Source organism: Mercurialis annua, linkage group LG6 (genome assembly GCF_937616625.2).
Source record: "Mercurialis annua linkage group LG6, ddMerAnnu1.2, whole genome shotgun sequence".
NCBI classification, from domain to species: domain Eukaryota; kingdom Viridiplantae; phylum Streptophyta; class Magnoliopsida; order Malpighiales; family Euphorbiaceae; genus Mercurialis; species Mercurialis annua.
The window spans coordinates 44,525,935-44,541,289 of record NC_065575.1 but is presented as its reverse complement, the minus strand read 5'-3'; the positions used below and the strand labels follow the sequence as shown (position 1 = coordinate 44,541,289).

Below are 15,355 nucleotides of genomic sequence, written 5' to 3'. Positions count from 1 at the left end.
GATTGAATAAATCTATTTCAGACTGTTTGAAACAAAATTTTAATTTTAGAAAAATAAAATAAAATAATATATAACATCTTTTAAAATAACTTAAAAATTCAGTGACCCACAACGGAGTACATAGATTATACCCGAATGGTAAATGACAAACCAAACAATTTTTATGCAGTAACCGGTTTAATAATTTTCAACTTTTTACATTTTCGACCAAATCGCCAATCCGATTCGGTTCTTAAAACAATGACAAAGAACATTGAAGTTTCTAACTAAAGGATTGGGCATTTTGTATTTTACACAACACAACACAACATGATGAAAGATTTGAAATTTTGGCAAAATTTCTCAACATCGGCAATTCACTTTACATACCATTTTCTACATTAAAAAGGAAGAAAGCAAATCCCAAACTAATGAAAGACAACAAATCCTACTACCTAAAGAGTGAAGTGAATTATAATTATGTATTTGTTAGCAGTTGGCAAAATAATTCGGATTGGAATTCCCTCAATTTCATTTTGAACATGAAGGGGTCATATTTACAATGTACACCGTTCGTTTTAAAATAAAAGGTGTAGATAAAAAAAATACAATTTTAATCAAATTAATTTATACCGTTTATTTTAAAATGAGTGGTGTAGATCGTGAACATCAGGGGCGGAACTAGCTTTTGTGAAATGGGGGGACGAAATCATACAAATTTTATTTTGAGGAGGCGAAATACATAAAAATTACTATATTGTTTCAAAAAAAAAAGTTTAAGGGTGTTTTTGTTAAAAAAAAAATTTGCAGGCGCGGTCGCTACCTCGGTTCCACCTCTAGTGAACATGACCTCTTCAAGTTCAAATAAACTTAAAGAAATCCCAATCTCAATCCCAATAATTCAGTTCTCTCTAAACAAATACAAGAAATAGTCACGCCCTTGGCGTCTCATATTAGTTTAATCGAGCATAGAAATGCACGGCTTACATGCTCTATAATTTTAAAACGTGTCAAAAGGCAATTGGTTGCATGAGCTTAGAAGTCAATGTTGCAATCTCTACTTTGACTTTTGTAGTCCATCTATAAGGCTAACTAAAGCAGTTGTATAAATATTATTTTATGTTTTCATATCTTAAATGCTATAAAAATATAAATAAATAATGAGATAGAGAATTATAATACTAAAATCAAGACCCTATGTAGCAGACACCGACACATACGGATACAGAAAATGAAACAATTGAACACAAATACGGCGAAACATTGTTATTTCAAGGTTTGATATATTAAAAATTGAAGTTTTATGTCCGCAGCACCAAATTCCAAATTCCCAACACGTTTCAAAGACGGAAAGTGTTGATCGAATGACATGTCCATACCAGTCCAAACAGATGGTCTCAAATAATGGCTAACCTCTGTTGACAGTATTGGCAACTAGTAAGGCATACAAATAATTCTGACTCTTTTAACTTCAAACAGAACACATCAAATCAAGTCCAAAAATAAAACAAAAAATTGAACACATTATATTTTTTCATTGATCATTCTATAACACTAACACAAACAAAGCCTAACGTATTCTATTTACAAAATAATCTCCATAAGTAAGAGAGGGGGCCCGATTGAATGCAGCATACAAGTAAATACATGAGCAAAGGTATGTAATTAACTGACCATTTGTTAGCAGAAAATTTCTCACAGGTTCCTTTTCCTGAGATCCCTTGATGAACATGTGTCTATCTGCAATTTCACTTGAAAACTAACAGCTAAAGTATTAACAATGAGCTGCCAATTTGTTTTTGTGCAGCAATAAAAGTCCATTTTTCTACTTTTGACCTTCCCACAGGCAATCGCTATTTCGAACCTTCAAACTAATCAAGACCAATATTAAAAAGTGTCTGTGAGAACACTCGACTGAGCAGTTGCGAGACGAAGCTTACATGCAACTGCAGCCCACTAAGTTGACGAGCTTTCAGTGGATGTTCGCATTTCGTCAGAAATCTTGGATTTTGAGAGTCGTATTCTGTGAGGTAGAAAGAAACACAGACATCAATTACTTTTAACTGCTTAATAAAAAAAAACAGAAATAATTTAACTTGTGCTCCCTAATCAGATGTATTACTGATTCGTGATTCACGAAAGGGTTCATCTAAGATAGTGAAATAGTAGCACCTTCAGGACAAATGGGACAAGCGTCCTCTTCTTCAGATGCTGAAACAGCATTTTCACTTGCTTCTGATATTTCTGGCTTTTTTGGCGACAGGGGTAAAGAACTTGGTAGAGCTTTGCAATCTGGATCCTCAAGATCCTCATATGTAGCCAAAGTTTCAAAACTGCCGCTGCTAATTGTTTCTCTAAAGGATTCAGAATTTGATGATCTTTGACATCCCAAAACCACATCATATGGCAACGGAGCAGGAGGGGCCCGAAAAGCATCCGGTGTTGATGTATTCAGATTCAATTCAGCCAGGAGACCTGCAGTGAATGCAGAGGCTACACCACTGTGGGATGTCAAGGTTTCGTGCTCTTCCACAACTGGTGGACACTGCAATAGAAGTGTTCCAAGAGTTTCCAGAGCAGTATTTTTCATAAAATCATTGCACATTGATTAACATTTAAAGATATCAGATACATTACATATCCAATTTATGGAGACCGATAAAAAATCGAAGCTGGAAGCAGTTCCCACTACTCCCAACGAGTGATCTCCACTCATTCCGAGAGCCCAGGTACACTTCCATTGGAGCAAGTGATCTTGATCTCACAGCATAAACAATAGCTAATAAATCTACCATATATAATGCAGAAAAAGCAACTACTCGAGCATTTCAAGATCAAAGACCTATATAATTCCACAACACAAAGAAGGATGTTATCTTACTCACATAATAATATACAGGCGTGCCATGCAGATGAGATTTTCTGGTAGAACAGCAACAACCTCCCATCCCTTGCAATTTTGTTTCTGTTATTTAGTCAATGCTACAAGTTTAGTGCATATCTTCCTTCTGCGTGGCGTTAACAGACAGTCAAAATGCTAGATTTAATAGATAGAACAAGTAAGTTAAGCATTATCACGGAAATAAACATCGAGATCAATGAACTAAATCCGTTACAACCAACAAAACAAGGGAAGTAAGTTTAAACTCAATTAAGCATTTACAAGAAGCATTTTCCTTCTATTCAAATCCAAGGATTGGAACCTGTACTACATCTGAGACATCTGAATCACAGTGCTCGGAAATTCTACAAATGCACGACGAATTCAATTCAATCAAAACTATATTTAGCCAAATTTTATGTCTGCATAGGTCATTGCAGCTAGAATTCAATTCTATCAATCAAGCCGTACGTGACATGATCTTCGAAAAACGCAACTGAAATAACTTCTCGAAAATGATTTCAACTCCCCCAAAAATCATATGCATGCGCTATAAAGAACCAACTAACCAACTCAGACAAAATTATCTAAATTAACGAATAAAAATGAATTTAACTACACAAAATACAAAAGCTGAGCACAATATTACATATAGACAGAAAATTCTACAAAAAACAATGAGTAATGGATACAGTTTACATACAATTTTCTACATTAAAAAGAAAATAAATCCCAAAAGAACGAAAGACAACAATTCCTACAACCTAAAGAGTGAATTAATTAGGTTTGGTCAGTGATACAGTTATGTCCAGTAACAACTTGTTAGTTATACAATGGCATTCTCCTTTACAGGGGAGGCATTGGTGACAGATGACATAGATACTCCTATATTCTCACCGGAACAATCACTGCTGACCGGCATTATACCAGTACCGGAATCTATTTGAATCCCGTGGTACGAGTCTCCAGAAATGAGAGCCTGTAATAATTTTGGAGCTGGAGGAATGGCTACTTCAACCACCCCCTCTAACATTTTCACTACCATTCCCATCGTAGGTCGCTCGTCCTCGCTATCCTGTATGCACCAAATCGCCACCAACCCAACACGCTCAGCCTCGTCGGTTTTATATGACCTGCCTAGTCTATAATCTACCACCGCTGCTACATTGCCATCAATGATTTGTTGTGCAGCGTATGGCGGAAAGAACCATTTCTCACCATGCTCGCCTTTTTTGCCGCCACCTGCAGAGGGTGGCGCCTCAACGTTTCTTCGTCCGCTAAGCAATTCCAACAATGTCATTCCGTAACTATAAACATCGGCCTTTGTAGTAATGGCCACTCCGGATATCCATTCCGGAGCTACATAGCCCCAGGTACCCCTCATGGTGGCTAACACGCGACTAAAATCACGACCAACGAGCTTTGCTAGGCCGAAATCTGAGACCTTGGCCGTGTAATCACCGTCCAAAAGGATGTTTTCTGGTTTGATATCACAATGGATAATGCAATCTCGACATCCCTCGTGTAAATACGCTATGCCTCTAGCGGTTCCAACGGCTATACGAAATCTAACATCCCAACTCAAATTGGGTCCGTCTTGGCGTAAATAAACACTTATAGGACCATTCGACATGTAATCGTACACCAAAAGCCTATGAGAATTCTCTGAGCAAAACCCTATAAGCCTAACAAGATTAACATGTTGTATGTTGCCAATGGTACATACCTCTGCCCTGAACTCTTTCTCGCCACCGCCTGGCCTTTCGAGGCGTTTGACAGCAATACGAGTAGAATCCAACAACTCGCCTTGAAACACAGCACCGAATCCACCGTGTCCGAGTTTATCAGCAAAACCCTTAGTAGCCGCATGCAAATCTTTATAAGAAAACACCTTTAAATTCAACATCGGAACGCCACCGTCTTCTCCGTTACTATTACCTTTACCCTTACAAATACCTTTGATCTTCTTCCTCCTCATCTGCAAAATCAGCAAAATCCCTACCATTAACCCACAAATGGCAATAGATGCAAGAATACCACCAATCAAAAGCACAGATTTTGAATCATTCTTCTTTATCGTGCCTTCTTTAGGAACCCTAATAGATAACACATCTTGATAATTAACTTCAGAGCTCAGATTTCTCAAATTCAATAAAGAACCATACAAATTCTTACATAAATTACTCCTCTGGTCATGAATTAAACCTACACAAGAACAATTTCCCAAACAAAACCTCTCACAATCACTCCTACTTCCCCTATACGACACCGAATTACCCCCCTCAAACGCCACCATACCCGCCTCCACAAACCCGTCACTCTCATTACACCGATCACCGCTCTCCCTCACACACCCACCGGAATAATCCTCGTACTCCCAGTCATAATCACTAGCCGTAAACCCGGAAAGACAAAAACAAGGCTTAGAAGATTCACTATCACTACTACAAAACCCTAACTCCCCACATAATCCATACACTTTACACTGATTCTCCGGCTGCGACCAAAACATGTTCCAACTCGCCACCTGTGAAGCCCAAGTAAACTGCTTCAACTGCCCATTAACATCGACCCGAAACCGAGTCAACGGCGGCTTCAAAGCCGCATCTGAAGCCGCCACTTCAGTGTACCAAAACGACGCTGTGGGACTAAACGGATCAGCAAAGTGAAAATTATAAATGTACGGCACTGTCATTTCAGGAACACCGGTGAATAACTTACCGTTCCAGTTACCGGTGCTCCAGTATCTAACACTCTTATTAAACACCAGCTCAAATTCATTAAACCCTTTTAAACTTAGCCGGAGAGAATATAAACCCGGCGACGGGTCCGCTAAGCTTCTCCACGAGGTTAAAGATTGTACCTTAGTGATGTTCATACCCGGTAGCCACGTGTCAGTTGGGTAATCAAAGCTCTGCCATAAAACTGACCCGGTGGCTGATAATAAAATTAGATTTCCGTTGTCAAGAAACCGAAACTCCGTGGCTTTCTCTGAGTTTGAGCTCTGCCAAATTACGGAGTTTTTGGACTCCGTTAACGACAGCTGTCCCAGTTCTGTTAATTCTAACGTGGAAGATGCAAGATTTGTGACGGGCGTTTCACGATTTGCTACCCAGACGTACGTTGGGGTTGGGGTTGAAGCGTACCAAATGCCAAGATACCATTTTGAACCGCCGTTCGGAGTGAAAAAACCCATCTGAAAAGTGTAGTTTTCACTCGGAATTGTGAAATTTCCGGTGATGATAACCATTTTAGACTCCGGTTTTTCACTTTTTCTAGCCCCATTGTAGTCTTCAAGTACTGGGTATTCAAAATTTGAGGAGTTTGGTGATATTATTCGAAGATCTTGGGCAATTAACGGCTCAGATTTAACGAGAAGTGAAGAATTAGAAGCTGCGACCAGAAAAATTAGGAGAAAACAGAGAGTTGGCGACATTTCATGGGTTGGCGAGAAGAGAAAAATGGCATGTTTTATGAGCGGAAGGACATGACTGAATCTGATAAATATGGATACAGTGAAGTCCCACCGCCACCGTCGCCGCCGCTTGCCGGAGTCTAGTTTTTAGACATGTTTTTTTGGGGGGGGGGGGGAGATTGTGTGGGATTTTGTTTGTATAGATATTAGTGAAAGCGGTGCAAAAGCTGCCTTTTCGAGAGACAGAAAACAAAATGACAAAAAGACTGTAAGAATATCCGGTTGATGTTACGAGATTAACCTCCTAGTTAAACAATGTCTTTGCTTTGATACTATTAATTAGACTTAAATGCTTTGGACTTTTAATCATCATTTAAGATTTTAATGGGGTTCTCGATAAATTTTACTTAGACTATACAAGTTTATGTTGGAATAGTATTTCCAAATTTAGTCCCATCTAAAAATGATTCATATTCTATTAATAATTTTATAAAATAAATGGTGTAAATTAATTTAATATAGTTTAAAGTTTAAATTCTTTTTAATATTAAAGATTTATTTTATAATAAAAAATATAAATTTATTAAATAGCACTTTAATCAATGTGAAATTTAAATTTATAACTTAAAAATCATATAGTCTAACCTTAGCCATTAATAATTAGGCCATTTTACTGAAAGTTTATTTGCACAACTAACAACTAATTAGTCTTATCAACAAATTGTAATTCAAAGAGTATAAACGATGGATATTTAAGATTATGGATTCAATTTCTCTCCCAAACTCTCCCCTGCCACAAATTATTAAAAAAAAACAACTAATTAGTCTTGGCATATACAGAATCACGCTCATAAATAGTTACATGAGAACACTAAAGTAAAATAATAGGATGAGGGGTATTTGAGTAAAATGCTAAGATGAACTAAAAAGCTGAAAAAGGACAACTGCAGAGAGTGATGTTGTGGCAGACAAATGCACTGAAGTCCACTCACGGGGTTTATCTACTTTCGATAAAGTATAGTCATTCTCATCATTTTAAAAGATATTTCCATCTCTTTAAAAGAAATCTATAAGAATTTTAAAAGTTGCTAATCAATTAAAATATTAGAGTAATGTCATAAAAAGTACACCAATTTTACGTTTTCTCGATTTAATCATATTTTTTTAAAAAATTCATAAACATACACTAATTTTTATTTGTCCCAAATTCATCCACAGTATTAACGTGAGACTCATTTATTGGTGTTTTGCTGAAGTGTAAGTCATTATTAACTAATAAATAAATAACATGTAAGCACCGTGTATGAATTTAAAAAAAATGAAAACTAGTGTATTGTTATGAGAAGTTTTAAAAAAACGTGACTAAATTAAGAAAATATGTAAAATTGGTGAATTTTTATAACATTAACCCTAAATGAATTCTAGCGGTTCCTAAATGAATTTCGGCCAAATTTTTTTTATATGGCAGCCGGAATCCGAGTCATCCTCCCTCTCTCACCATGTCATTCCGCAAGTCATTAGAAATCACTGGATTTCGGCTTTTATGGCCGAAATTCATTAAGGAATTGACTGAAATTGGCCAGAATTCATTTAAAAATCGTCGAAAGTTGATTTTTTTTATAGTACAGTAACCATTTTATAACGAATTAAAGTTGAGTTACCAAATTGTAATTCGGATAAAGTTCAGTAATCTCCAGAATCTATTATCCTAACAATAAGTATCACTAACTTAAAAAAATATTTTGTGTTTTCTTTTATAAAGAATTAGCCTTTTATAGTTTTTTTAACTGTCGTCAATTTATTTTTACCATATACAGTAGTCAATTTCTTTTTACTTAAATTTTTAAAAATATAATATCTGGTCGATTTTGTTCATTTTTGTACTTGATGAACTAAAGTTTAAAATTATAAATAGATTGAAAATCTTTAAGCAATAAAGATGAAATTGTTTATGAATTATAGTAACTTATTTTAATATTATATTTGTTTTTTTGGAATATTTATACTCTATTAAATAATAAAATAAAATATTTACAAACATAGTATCTTATCTTTTTCTTTACAAGAGTGTTTTCCATATTTCTAAATATACCACTTTATCTCTTTTATTAGCAAAAATATATTTTTTTCTCTTTTTCTTCATCTTCTCCACTCAAATTCTAATTTTATTTTCTCTCTAATTCCTCCATTAACATCCACTACCACTAACATCAATTTTCATCTTATAAAATCACACCACAATCTACTTTCCTTCTCCTCCACTCCCCGCCGCACCCTCTCTACGCTGCCCCCGCTGCTCCGCTTGCCGCCGCCGCTGATACAATCACCGCTGCCGCTGCTACGATCGCCGCCGCCGTGCCCTCCCTCACGATCTCGTCGTTGTTCCCCTGCACACTGTCACCGCCGCCGTACGCCGCCATCTAAATTTATTTTCAAAATCAAATCTACAATGTTATGAAATCATATTTGTATGTATATATCTATGATTTATATGTGTAGATCTATGTTTTTTTTGTATGTGTAGATCTATGTTTTTTTTTGTATGTGTAGATTTGTAATTTGAATTTTCAAATCTTAACGCTTGATTATCAATTGTATTTTTTGTTTGTTTTTGGATTTTCAGTTTGTCTTCATCCTCATTTTCTTTATTTTTAAGATCTGATGACCTGCATTTATTTTTTATTTTTCAAACATTGTATACAATCTGTATTATATACGGATTATATACAAAATTAATGAATTATATACAGACTATATACCAAACAAATATAAAAACTGGAAAAATTGATTTTTATATAAAAACTGTATTTTTGTAATTATTTTTTAAAAAATTGTATTGTAATTATTTTTTGTAATTCTGTTAAAAAAATGCATGTTGTATTTTTATAAATATTTTTATTTTTCCCGATATTTGTAAAAAATCTCTTGTTTTTTTCTCTTTATGAAATGTTTATTATCTCTTTTAATAAAAAAAATTGTGGTTAAATCGTATGTCATAACTACAGTTTTGATACCATTAATTTATTCACCGAGTGTTAGAGACTGTATTTTATTAGTAATATAATTGATAATTTATTTTTATAAATAAATCTACAAATCAAACAATGTATGTTGGAATAAATATTTGTTCCATGCCAAAATATCAAATTTAGTATAAAAATATCCAATTTTTTTTCAGAATTATGATTGTTTCATATTTGATTTGATGAAATTTGATAAATTAAAAAAAAATCAGTAGCTTTAATTTTATAACTAGATACCAACCAATACATAAAATAAAATAAAACTACTATTGTCTTTTTCGTCTTCCAAATGCTTAAAGATAAAGAGAGAAGTAATTTAGAAGAGTGAGCCACCGAAAGCCAAAAACATTTTTATGTAGTGATATAGCAATTTAATAAGCATCCGGATCACTTTCATATAAGTTTATATGGATGAAAATAAATTTTATTATAATAAATTTAAAACTATCTTATAATTATGAATTAGATGATAAAAAAAGTTATGAATTAAATTTAGTTATATCGCGTGTAAAAGGTACTCTCCCTGAAAATTTCCTCAATAAGGGAGAGGATTTGTTAGCAGTTAGCACAATAATTCAGTTCTCTCTAAACAACAAATACATGAAATAGCCACGCCCTTGGCGTTTCACGATCAACAATAGTTTAATCGAGCGTTAGAAAAGCACGGCTCACATGCTCTATGATTTTAAAACGTGTCAAAAGGCACCCAATCTCTACTTTGACTTTTGTAGTCCACCTATAGTAGTATAAATATTACTTTATTTTATTTCATATCTTAAATTTTATAAATATATAAAGAAATAATGAGATAAAGTAATGTAATACTCCCTTCGTCCCATTCTAATTGAACATATTTTCTATTTTGGATGTCCCATTCTAATTGACAATTACTATTTATAAAATACTTTTCACACTACTTTTCTCTTTTTACCCTCTTCAATTAATACATTTAGAAAGTATATTTTTTAAAAATTATGATGCATTTAATGTAATGTGAGGATATAAAAGTAATGTTACTAAAATTTCTTAAATAATGTGCAATTGAAATTTTCTCAATTGGAATGAGACAGAGGGAGTATTAAAATCGAACTGACACAGGCACGGCACGGACACAGATACGGAAAATCGGAACACTTGAACATGAGAATGGCGAAACATTGTAAATTTAAGGTTGTATATATCAAAAATGAAGTTTCATGTCTGAAACGCCAAATTTCCAACACGTTTGTGAAACGGAAAATATTGATTGAACCGGAGTCCAGGAAAAAAAAAAATAGAACACACCATATCTTTTCACTGATCATTCTATAACACTAACACAAACAAAACCTAACATATTCTATTTACAATATAATCTCCAGAAGCAAGAGACCGGACCCAGTTGAATGCAGCAAACAAGTAAATACAGGAGCAAAGGGATGTAATTAACTGACCATTTGTTTGCAGAAAATTTCTTATAGGTTGCTCCTTTTTTTTTTCCTTTTCCTGAGATCCCTTGATGAACATGTGTCTATCTGCAATTTCACTTGAAAACTAACAACTAAAGTATTAACAATGAGCTGCCAATTTGTTTTTGTTCTGCATTAAAAATCCATTTTCCTACTTTTGACCTTCCCACAGGCAATCACTATTTCCAACCTTCAAACCAATCAAGACCAACATTAAAAAGTGTCTGTGAGTACACTCGACTGAGCAGTTGCAAGACGAAACTTACATGCAACTGCGGCCCACTAAGTTGGCGAGCTCTCAGTTGAGGTGACTAATAAAATCTTCATCTTGGAAAAGCATTAAACAGCTACTAGTTGAAGGCGTGATCAAATACCATTTCCTGTTATATTTAAGAAGCAGAAAGTAAATTCAAAGAAATAAAATGGTGCTAGCTACTCGTAAATGATGTATTTTCATTATTAGTAAGATAGTCTTGCCCACTACAATCACCAACCACAAGTACTAACATCATTTCATGAAAAGTAAGAGCAACATATACACTTTTAAGAAATAAGCAACCTAAAATAACACTAATTTAACAAAAAAAGTCATTTTCTAGAAACAAACCTGATCACATATTGGGCAGGTGTCACTCCTTTCCATCCATTCCAGAATGCAAGAGAGGTGAAAATGATGTTCGCATTTCGTCAGAAATCTTGGATTTTGAGAGTCATATTCTGTGAGGTAGATAGAAACACGGACATCAATTACTTTTAACTGCTTAATTAAATAAAAACAGAAATAAATTTGACTTGTGCCCCCTAATCAGATGTGTTACTGATTCATGATTCATGAAAGGGTTCATCTAAGATAGTGAAATAGTAGCACCTTCAAGACAAATGGGACAAGCGTCCTCTTCTTCAGATGCTGAAACAGCATTATCACTTGCTTCTGATATTTCTGGCTTTTTTGGCGAGGGAGGTAAGGAACTTGGTAGAGCTTTGCAATCTGGATCCTCAAGATCCTCATACGTAGCCAAAGTTTCAAAACTGCCGCCGCTAATTGTTTCTCTAATCGATTCAGAATCTGATGATCTTTGACATCCCAAAACCACATCATATGGCAATGGAGCAGGAGGGGCTCGAAAAGTATCTGGTGTTGATGTATTCAGATTCAATTCAGCCAGGAGACCTGCAGTGAATGTAGAGGCTACACCACTGTGAGATGTCAAGGTTTCGTGCTCTTCCATAACTGGTGGACACTGCAATAAAAGTGTTCCAAGAGTTTTCAGAGCAGTATTTTTCATAAAATCAGTGCACATTGGTTAACATTTATAGAGTTGTACTTAAACTTTAGTATTCTTGCATAAAACTGTCAAAGAAGTTTCATCTTGTATCCTTTCATAAAGATGTTTCTCTACATCCAATTATTAGGATTTCAACTTATATACATCAACAAAGTAACATACACAGAACACACAAATATAGAATTAAATAAAAAGCAAATAATACGAGACAACAAAGGCTCTAAATTTTCATCGGTTACAATGATATACTATCCTATCCCCTATATTAACTGAGCACATAGTATTATCATGCAAAAAAAGACTTATTCAATTGACTTCTCCATTTTTGCAGGCCAAATAAAGTGATAATCATTTGCTTGGTATAAAACACGGTTTGATAGTTGCTTCACCAGATTGTGGTATGCCTTCGCAATCCAAAGAAGTTTCAATGCTAAAGTTTAACGTTTACTCGGCCCAACATCATGGCTGCCGGTTTTTAGGAAACCGAAGGAAATTGATAAACTCTTAAAAAACTAGAGGTAAATGAAGGAGATCAAATCTGGCTCATATCAGGAATAATTAGGAGCCAAAGAGGTAAGTGAAACACTCTCTATGGGAAGAATATAGCATCCGCATGGAACAGTGAGTAAGTGAATGCTAGTAACTTATAAATGTAGGAGTGTCTGTAAAAGAACTATATCAGCTTGTGAATTTTTTTACTGTGCACCAACAAGTCATGATAATGATCTTAATACCTTCAATTAGCACAAGAAAAATTTGAACTTTTTAAGACATTTTGAACAAAAAAATATCAGATACATTACATATCTAATTTATGGAGACCGATAAAAGATCGAAGCCGGAAGCAATTCCCACTACTCCCAACGAGTGATCTCCACTCATTCCGAGAGCCCAGATTTCAATTGGAGCAAGGGATCTTGATCACACAGCATAAACAATAGCTAATAAATCTACTATATATATGCAGAAATAGCAACTACTCGAGCATTTCAAGATCAAAGACATATATAATACCACAACACAAAGAAGGATGTTATCTTACTCACATAATAATATACAGGCGTTCCATGCAGATGAGATTTTCCGGAAGAACAGCAACAACCTCCCATCCCTTGCAATTTTGTTTCTGTTATTTAGTCAATGCTACAAGTTTATGTGCATATCTTCCTTCTGTGTGACGTTAACAGACAGTCAAAATGCTAGATTTAATAGATAGACCAAGTAAGTTTAAGCATTATCACGCAAACAAACATCGAGATCAACGAACTAAATCCATTACAACCAACAGAACAAGGGAAGAAAGTTTAAACTCAATTAAGCATTAACAAGAAGCATTTTTCTTCTGTTCAAATTCAAGGATTGGAACCTGTACTACATCTGAGACATCTGAATCACATCGCTCGAAAATTCTACAAACGCACAACAAATTCAATTCAATCAAAACTATATTTAGCCAAATTTTATGCCTGCATAGGTCATTGCAACTAGAATTCAATTCTATCAATCAAGCCATACATGACACGATCTTCAAAAAACGCAACTGAAATAACTTCTCGAAAATGATTTCAACTCCCCCAAAAAGCATATGCATGCGCTATAAAGAACCAACTCAACCAACTCAGACAAAATTATCTAAATTAACAAATAAAAATGAATTTAACTGCACAAAATACAAAAGCTGAGCACAATATTACATATAGACAGAATATTCTACAAAAAACAATGAGTAATGGATACAGTTTAGCCAAGAATAACTAGAAGATAAATCGTGACAGGTACTACTCACTACTACAAAATACACCATATAAATCTAGCTAACTGTACAGTGAAACTTCAAGCACAAAACAAAAACAAGCTAAATATTAAAATTTCAATTCAAATTAAAGCAAAGAAAAGTAAGAATTACCAGTTAGCAGCACAAGAATCAATGGAATATTTATATATAGAGATAAATAGATTGAGTTTACAAATTTGCGATACAAAACGGAGCAGAAAAAGGAAGGCTAAAAACCCTAATTTGAGACAAGGAAAGCAAAAAATAGTTGGAGAAGAAGAGGAGGAGGAAGAAATTCCATTCGCTGAAAAATAAAAGAGAGGGCTTTTGGAAATTTGTCGTTGTTGTCTCTTTATACTCTTTGTAAATTGCATCATTATATTCACTCATTTCCCCCCACACTACTGTATTTCCTCTATTTTAGTGTGTGTATTTCCATTTTCAATCTTAATTTTACTACGAGACTACGGTCAAATAATCAATCCGCCTTTCGAACTTATATTTTTTTTTGTATGACGAGGAAAATCTAGATAAATCCTCGAGAAGGTTAGTTTTGACATTTCACCGTCTGTACCTTCTATTTAATAAGGGCGTTTTTAATAACTCACCTATAAAATTTTTTGATAAGTTTTATTTGGTGGGAAATGGAATTCGAATCTAAAATCTTTAAATCTCATGCTTACTTTTCACACCTTTAACTAATTGAGTCAATCTGTGGTGGATTCTGAGCTTATATTTTAAAATCAAATAATTACTTTATTTTTTTAGTCAAACTGAAGTTAAGTAACACCTGATATGTGTAGTTCAAATGTATGTCTTATTTGGTCCCGAGATATAAATTTTAAAATTTAATTGATTAAAAAAATTATAAATATCTAGGCATATAAAATTTAGTTAGCTAAAAAGTGATTTATTTTATTATGAGACATATTCGAGATTCTTTTCTCATTTTAACATTTAATTGGATAAATTGTCAATGGAAAGGAATTAGGGGGATCAAAGTATAAAAATAGGATAATATGAAATTGGTTAAAAGTGACCGATTGAATCAACCAGTGATGAGTTCTGAACTTATGTTTTAAAATCAAATTTTAATATTTTTTAGTCAAATTGAAGTCAAGTAACATTTATGTGTAGCTCAAATGTATGTTTTACTTGATTCCGAGATATAAATTTTTAAATTTAATTAATTAAAAAAATTAAAAGAGATTATTTAATATTTAGGCACATAAAATTTAGTTAACTTAAAAAAGTTAAAAGCGATTTATTTTGTTGTGAGACATATTCGAGAGCCTAGTAGATTTTTTATCATTTTAATATTTAATTGGATAAATTGTAATTAGAAAGGAATTACGGGATCGAAGTATAAAAGTAGGATAATATGAAATTGGAAATTTGGAAGAATCTTAGTATTATTTTTGTCATTCATATGTATTTTGGACCGACGTCCGTACTTGCTCTTAAATAAAACAAAAATTGCGCGGAAAAATAAATAATAATTTCAATATACACCTTCTAAATGCTGATTTGTAGTGGCCGACTCTTTTAA

General features: G+C 33.9%; 3 protein-coding genes and 1 long non-coding RNA gene across 9 annotated transcripts; 1 reads left to right on the top strand and 3 right to left on the bottom strand.

Annotated features, from left to right (window-relative positions):
- Window positions 1-1,129: 1,129 nt before the first annotated feature.
- Window positions 1,130-14,207, bottom strand: LOC126654046 (probable E3 ubiquitin-protein ligase RHB1A). 5 transcript variants are annotated; one of them, XR_007632398.1, is made up of 6 exons: window positions 13,939-14,205; window positions 13,079-13,202; window positions 11,615-11,987; window positions 11,354-11,463; window positions 10,732-11,126; window positions 1,130-1,394 (listed from the first exon to the last, which is right to left on the bottom strand). XR_007632398.1 is itself a non-coding variant. In XM_056106252.1 (6 exons), the coding sequence occupies exons 3-6, from the start codon at window positions 13,139-13,141 to the stop codon at window positions 11,097-11,099; spliced, it is 576 nt and encodes a 191-aa protein (XP_055962227.1). In that variant the 5' UTR covers window positions 13,142-13,202; window positions 13,399-13,441; window positions 13,939-14,207; the 3' UTR covers window positions 10,446-11,096. The 5 variants fall into 5 exon arrangements, 3 of the variants coding, with proteins under 3 accessions (XP_055962227.1, XP_050204044.1, XP_055962228.1); XR_007632397.2 differs by lacking the exon at window positions 1,130-1,394 and adding an exon at window positions 8,426-8,695; XM_056106252.1 differs by lacking the exon at window positions 1,130-1,394 and adding an exon at window positions 13,399-13,441 and having other exon boundaries at window positions 10,446-11,126; window positions 13,939-14,207.
- LOC130014768 (probable E3 ubiquitin-protein ligase RHB1A) lies at window positions 1,483-2,584 on the bottom strand. Its single transcript, XM_056106251.1, has 2 exons — window positions 2,152-2,584; window positions 1,483-2,002 (listed from the first exon to the last, which is right to left on the bottom strand). The coding sequence occupies exons 1-2, from the start codon at window positions 2,582-2,584 to the stop codon at window positions 1,851-1,853; spliced, it is 585 nt and encodes a 194-aa protein (XP_055962226.1). The 3' UTR covers window positions 1,483-1,850.
- Window positions 2,440-6,463, bottom strand: LOC126654045 (G-type lectin S-receptor-like serine/threonine-protein kinase SD2-2). 2 transcript variants are annotated; one of them, XR_008790989.1, is made up of 3 exons: window positions 3,758-6,463; window positions 2,861-2,987; window positions 2,440-2,524 (listed from the first exon to the last, which is right to left on the bottom strand). XR_008790989.1 is itself a non-coding variant. In XM_056106250.1 (2 exons), the coding sequence occupies exons 1-2, from the start codon at window positions 6,294-6,296 to the stop codon at window positions 2,962-2,964; spliced, it is 2,565 nt and encodes an 854-aa protein (XP_055962225.1). In that variant the 5' UTR covers window positions 6,297-6,463; the 3' UTR covers window positions 2,831-2,961. The 2 variants fall into 2 exon arrangements, 1 of the variants encoding a protein (XP_055962225.1); XM_056106250.1 differs by lacking the exon at window positions 2,440-2,524 and having other exon boundaries at window positions 2,831-2,987.
- On the top strand, window positions 2,618-2,912 carry LOC126654047 (uncharacterized). The gene is made up of 2 exons (XR_007632399.2): window positions 2,618-2,708; window positions 2,786-2,912. It is a non-coding gene; the product is annotated as an uncharacterized LOC126654047 (long non-coding RNA).
- Window positions 14,208-15,355: the final 1,148 nt, after the last annotated feature.

Bases quoted from the DNA above. Each gene is read 5' to 3' on its own strand.
- LOC126654046 (XM_056106252.1), bottom strand. From the start codon at position 13,141: ATGGGAGGTTGTTGCTGTTCTTCCGGAAAATCTCATCTGCATGGAACG. The intron at 11,988-13,078 runs GTGAGTAAGATA...CTTTTATTGCAG, and splicing joins GAACGCCTGTATATTATTAT to TGTCCACCAGTTATGGAAGA. The intron at 11,464-11,614 runs GTGCTACTATTT...TCTACCTCACAG, and splicing joins TTGTCCCATTTGTCTTGAAG to AATATGACTCTCAAAATCCA.
- LOC130014768 (XM_056106251.1), bottom strand. From the start codon at position 2,584: ATGTGCAATGATTTTATGAAAAATACTGCTCTGGAAACTCTTGGAACA. The intron at 2,003-2,151 runs GTGCTACTATTT...TCTACCTCACAG, and splicing joins TTGTCCCATTTGTCCTGAAG to AATACGACTCTCAAAATCCA.
- LOC126654045 (XM_056106250.1), bottom strand. From the start codon at position 6,296: ATGTCGCCAACTCTCTGTTTTCTCCTAATTTTTCTGGTCGCAGCTTCT. The intron at 2,988-3,757 runs GTGAGAATATAG...AACGCCACGCAG, and splicing joins GGTCAGCAGTGATTGTTCCG to AAGGAAGATATGCACTAAAC.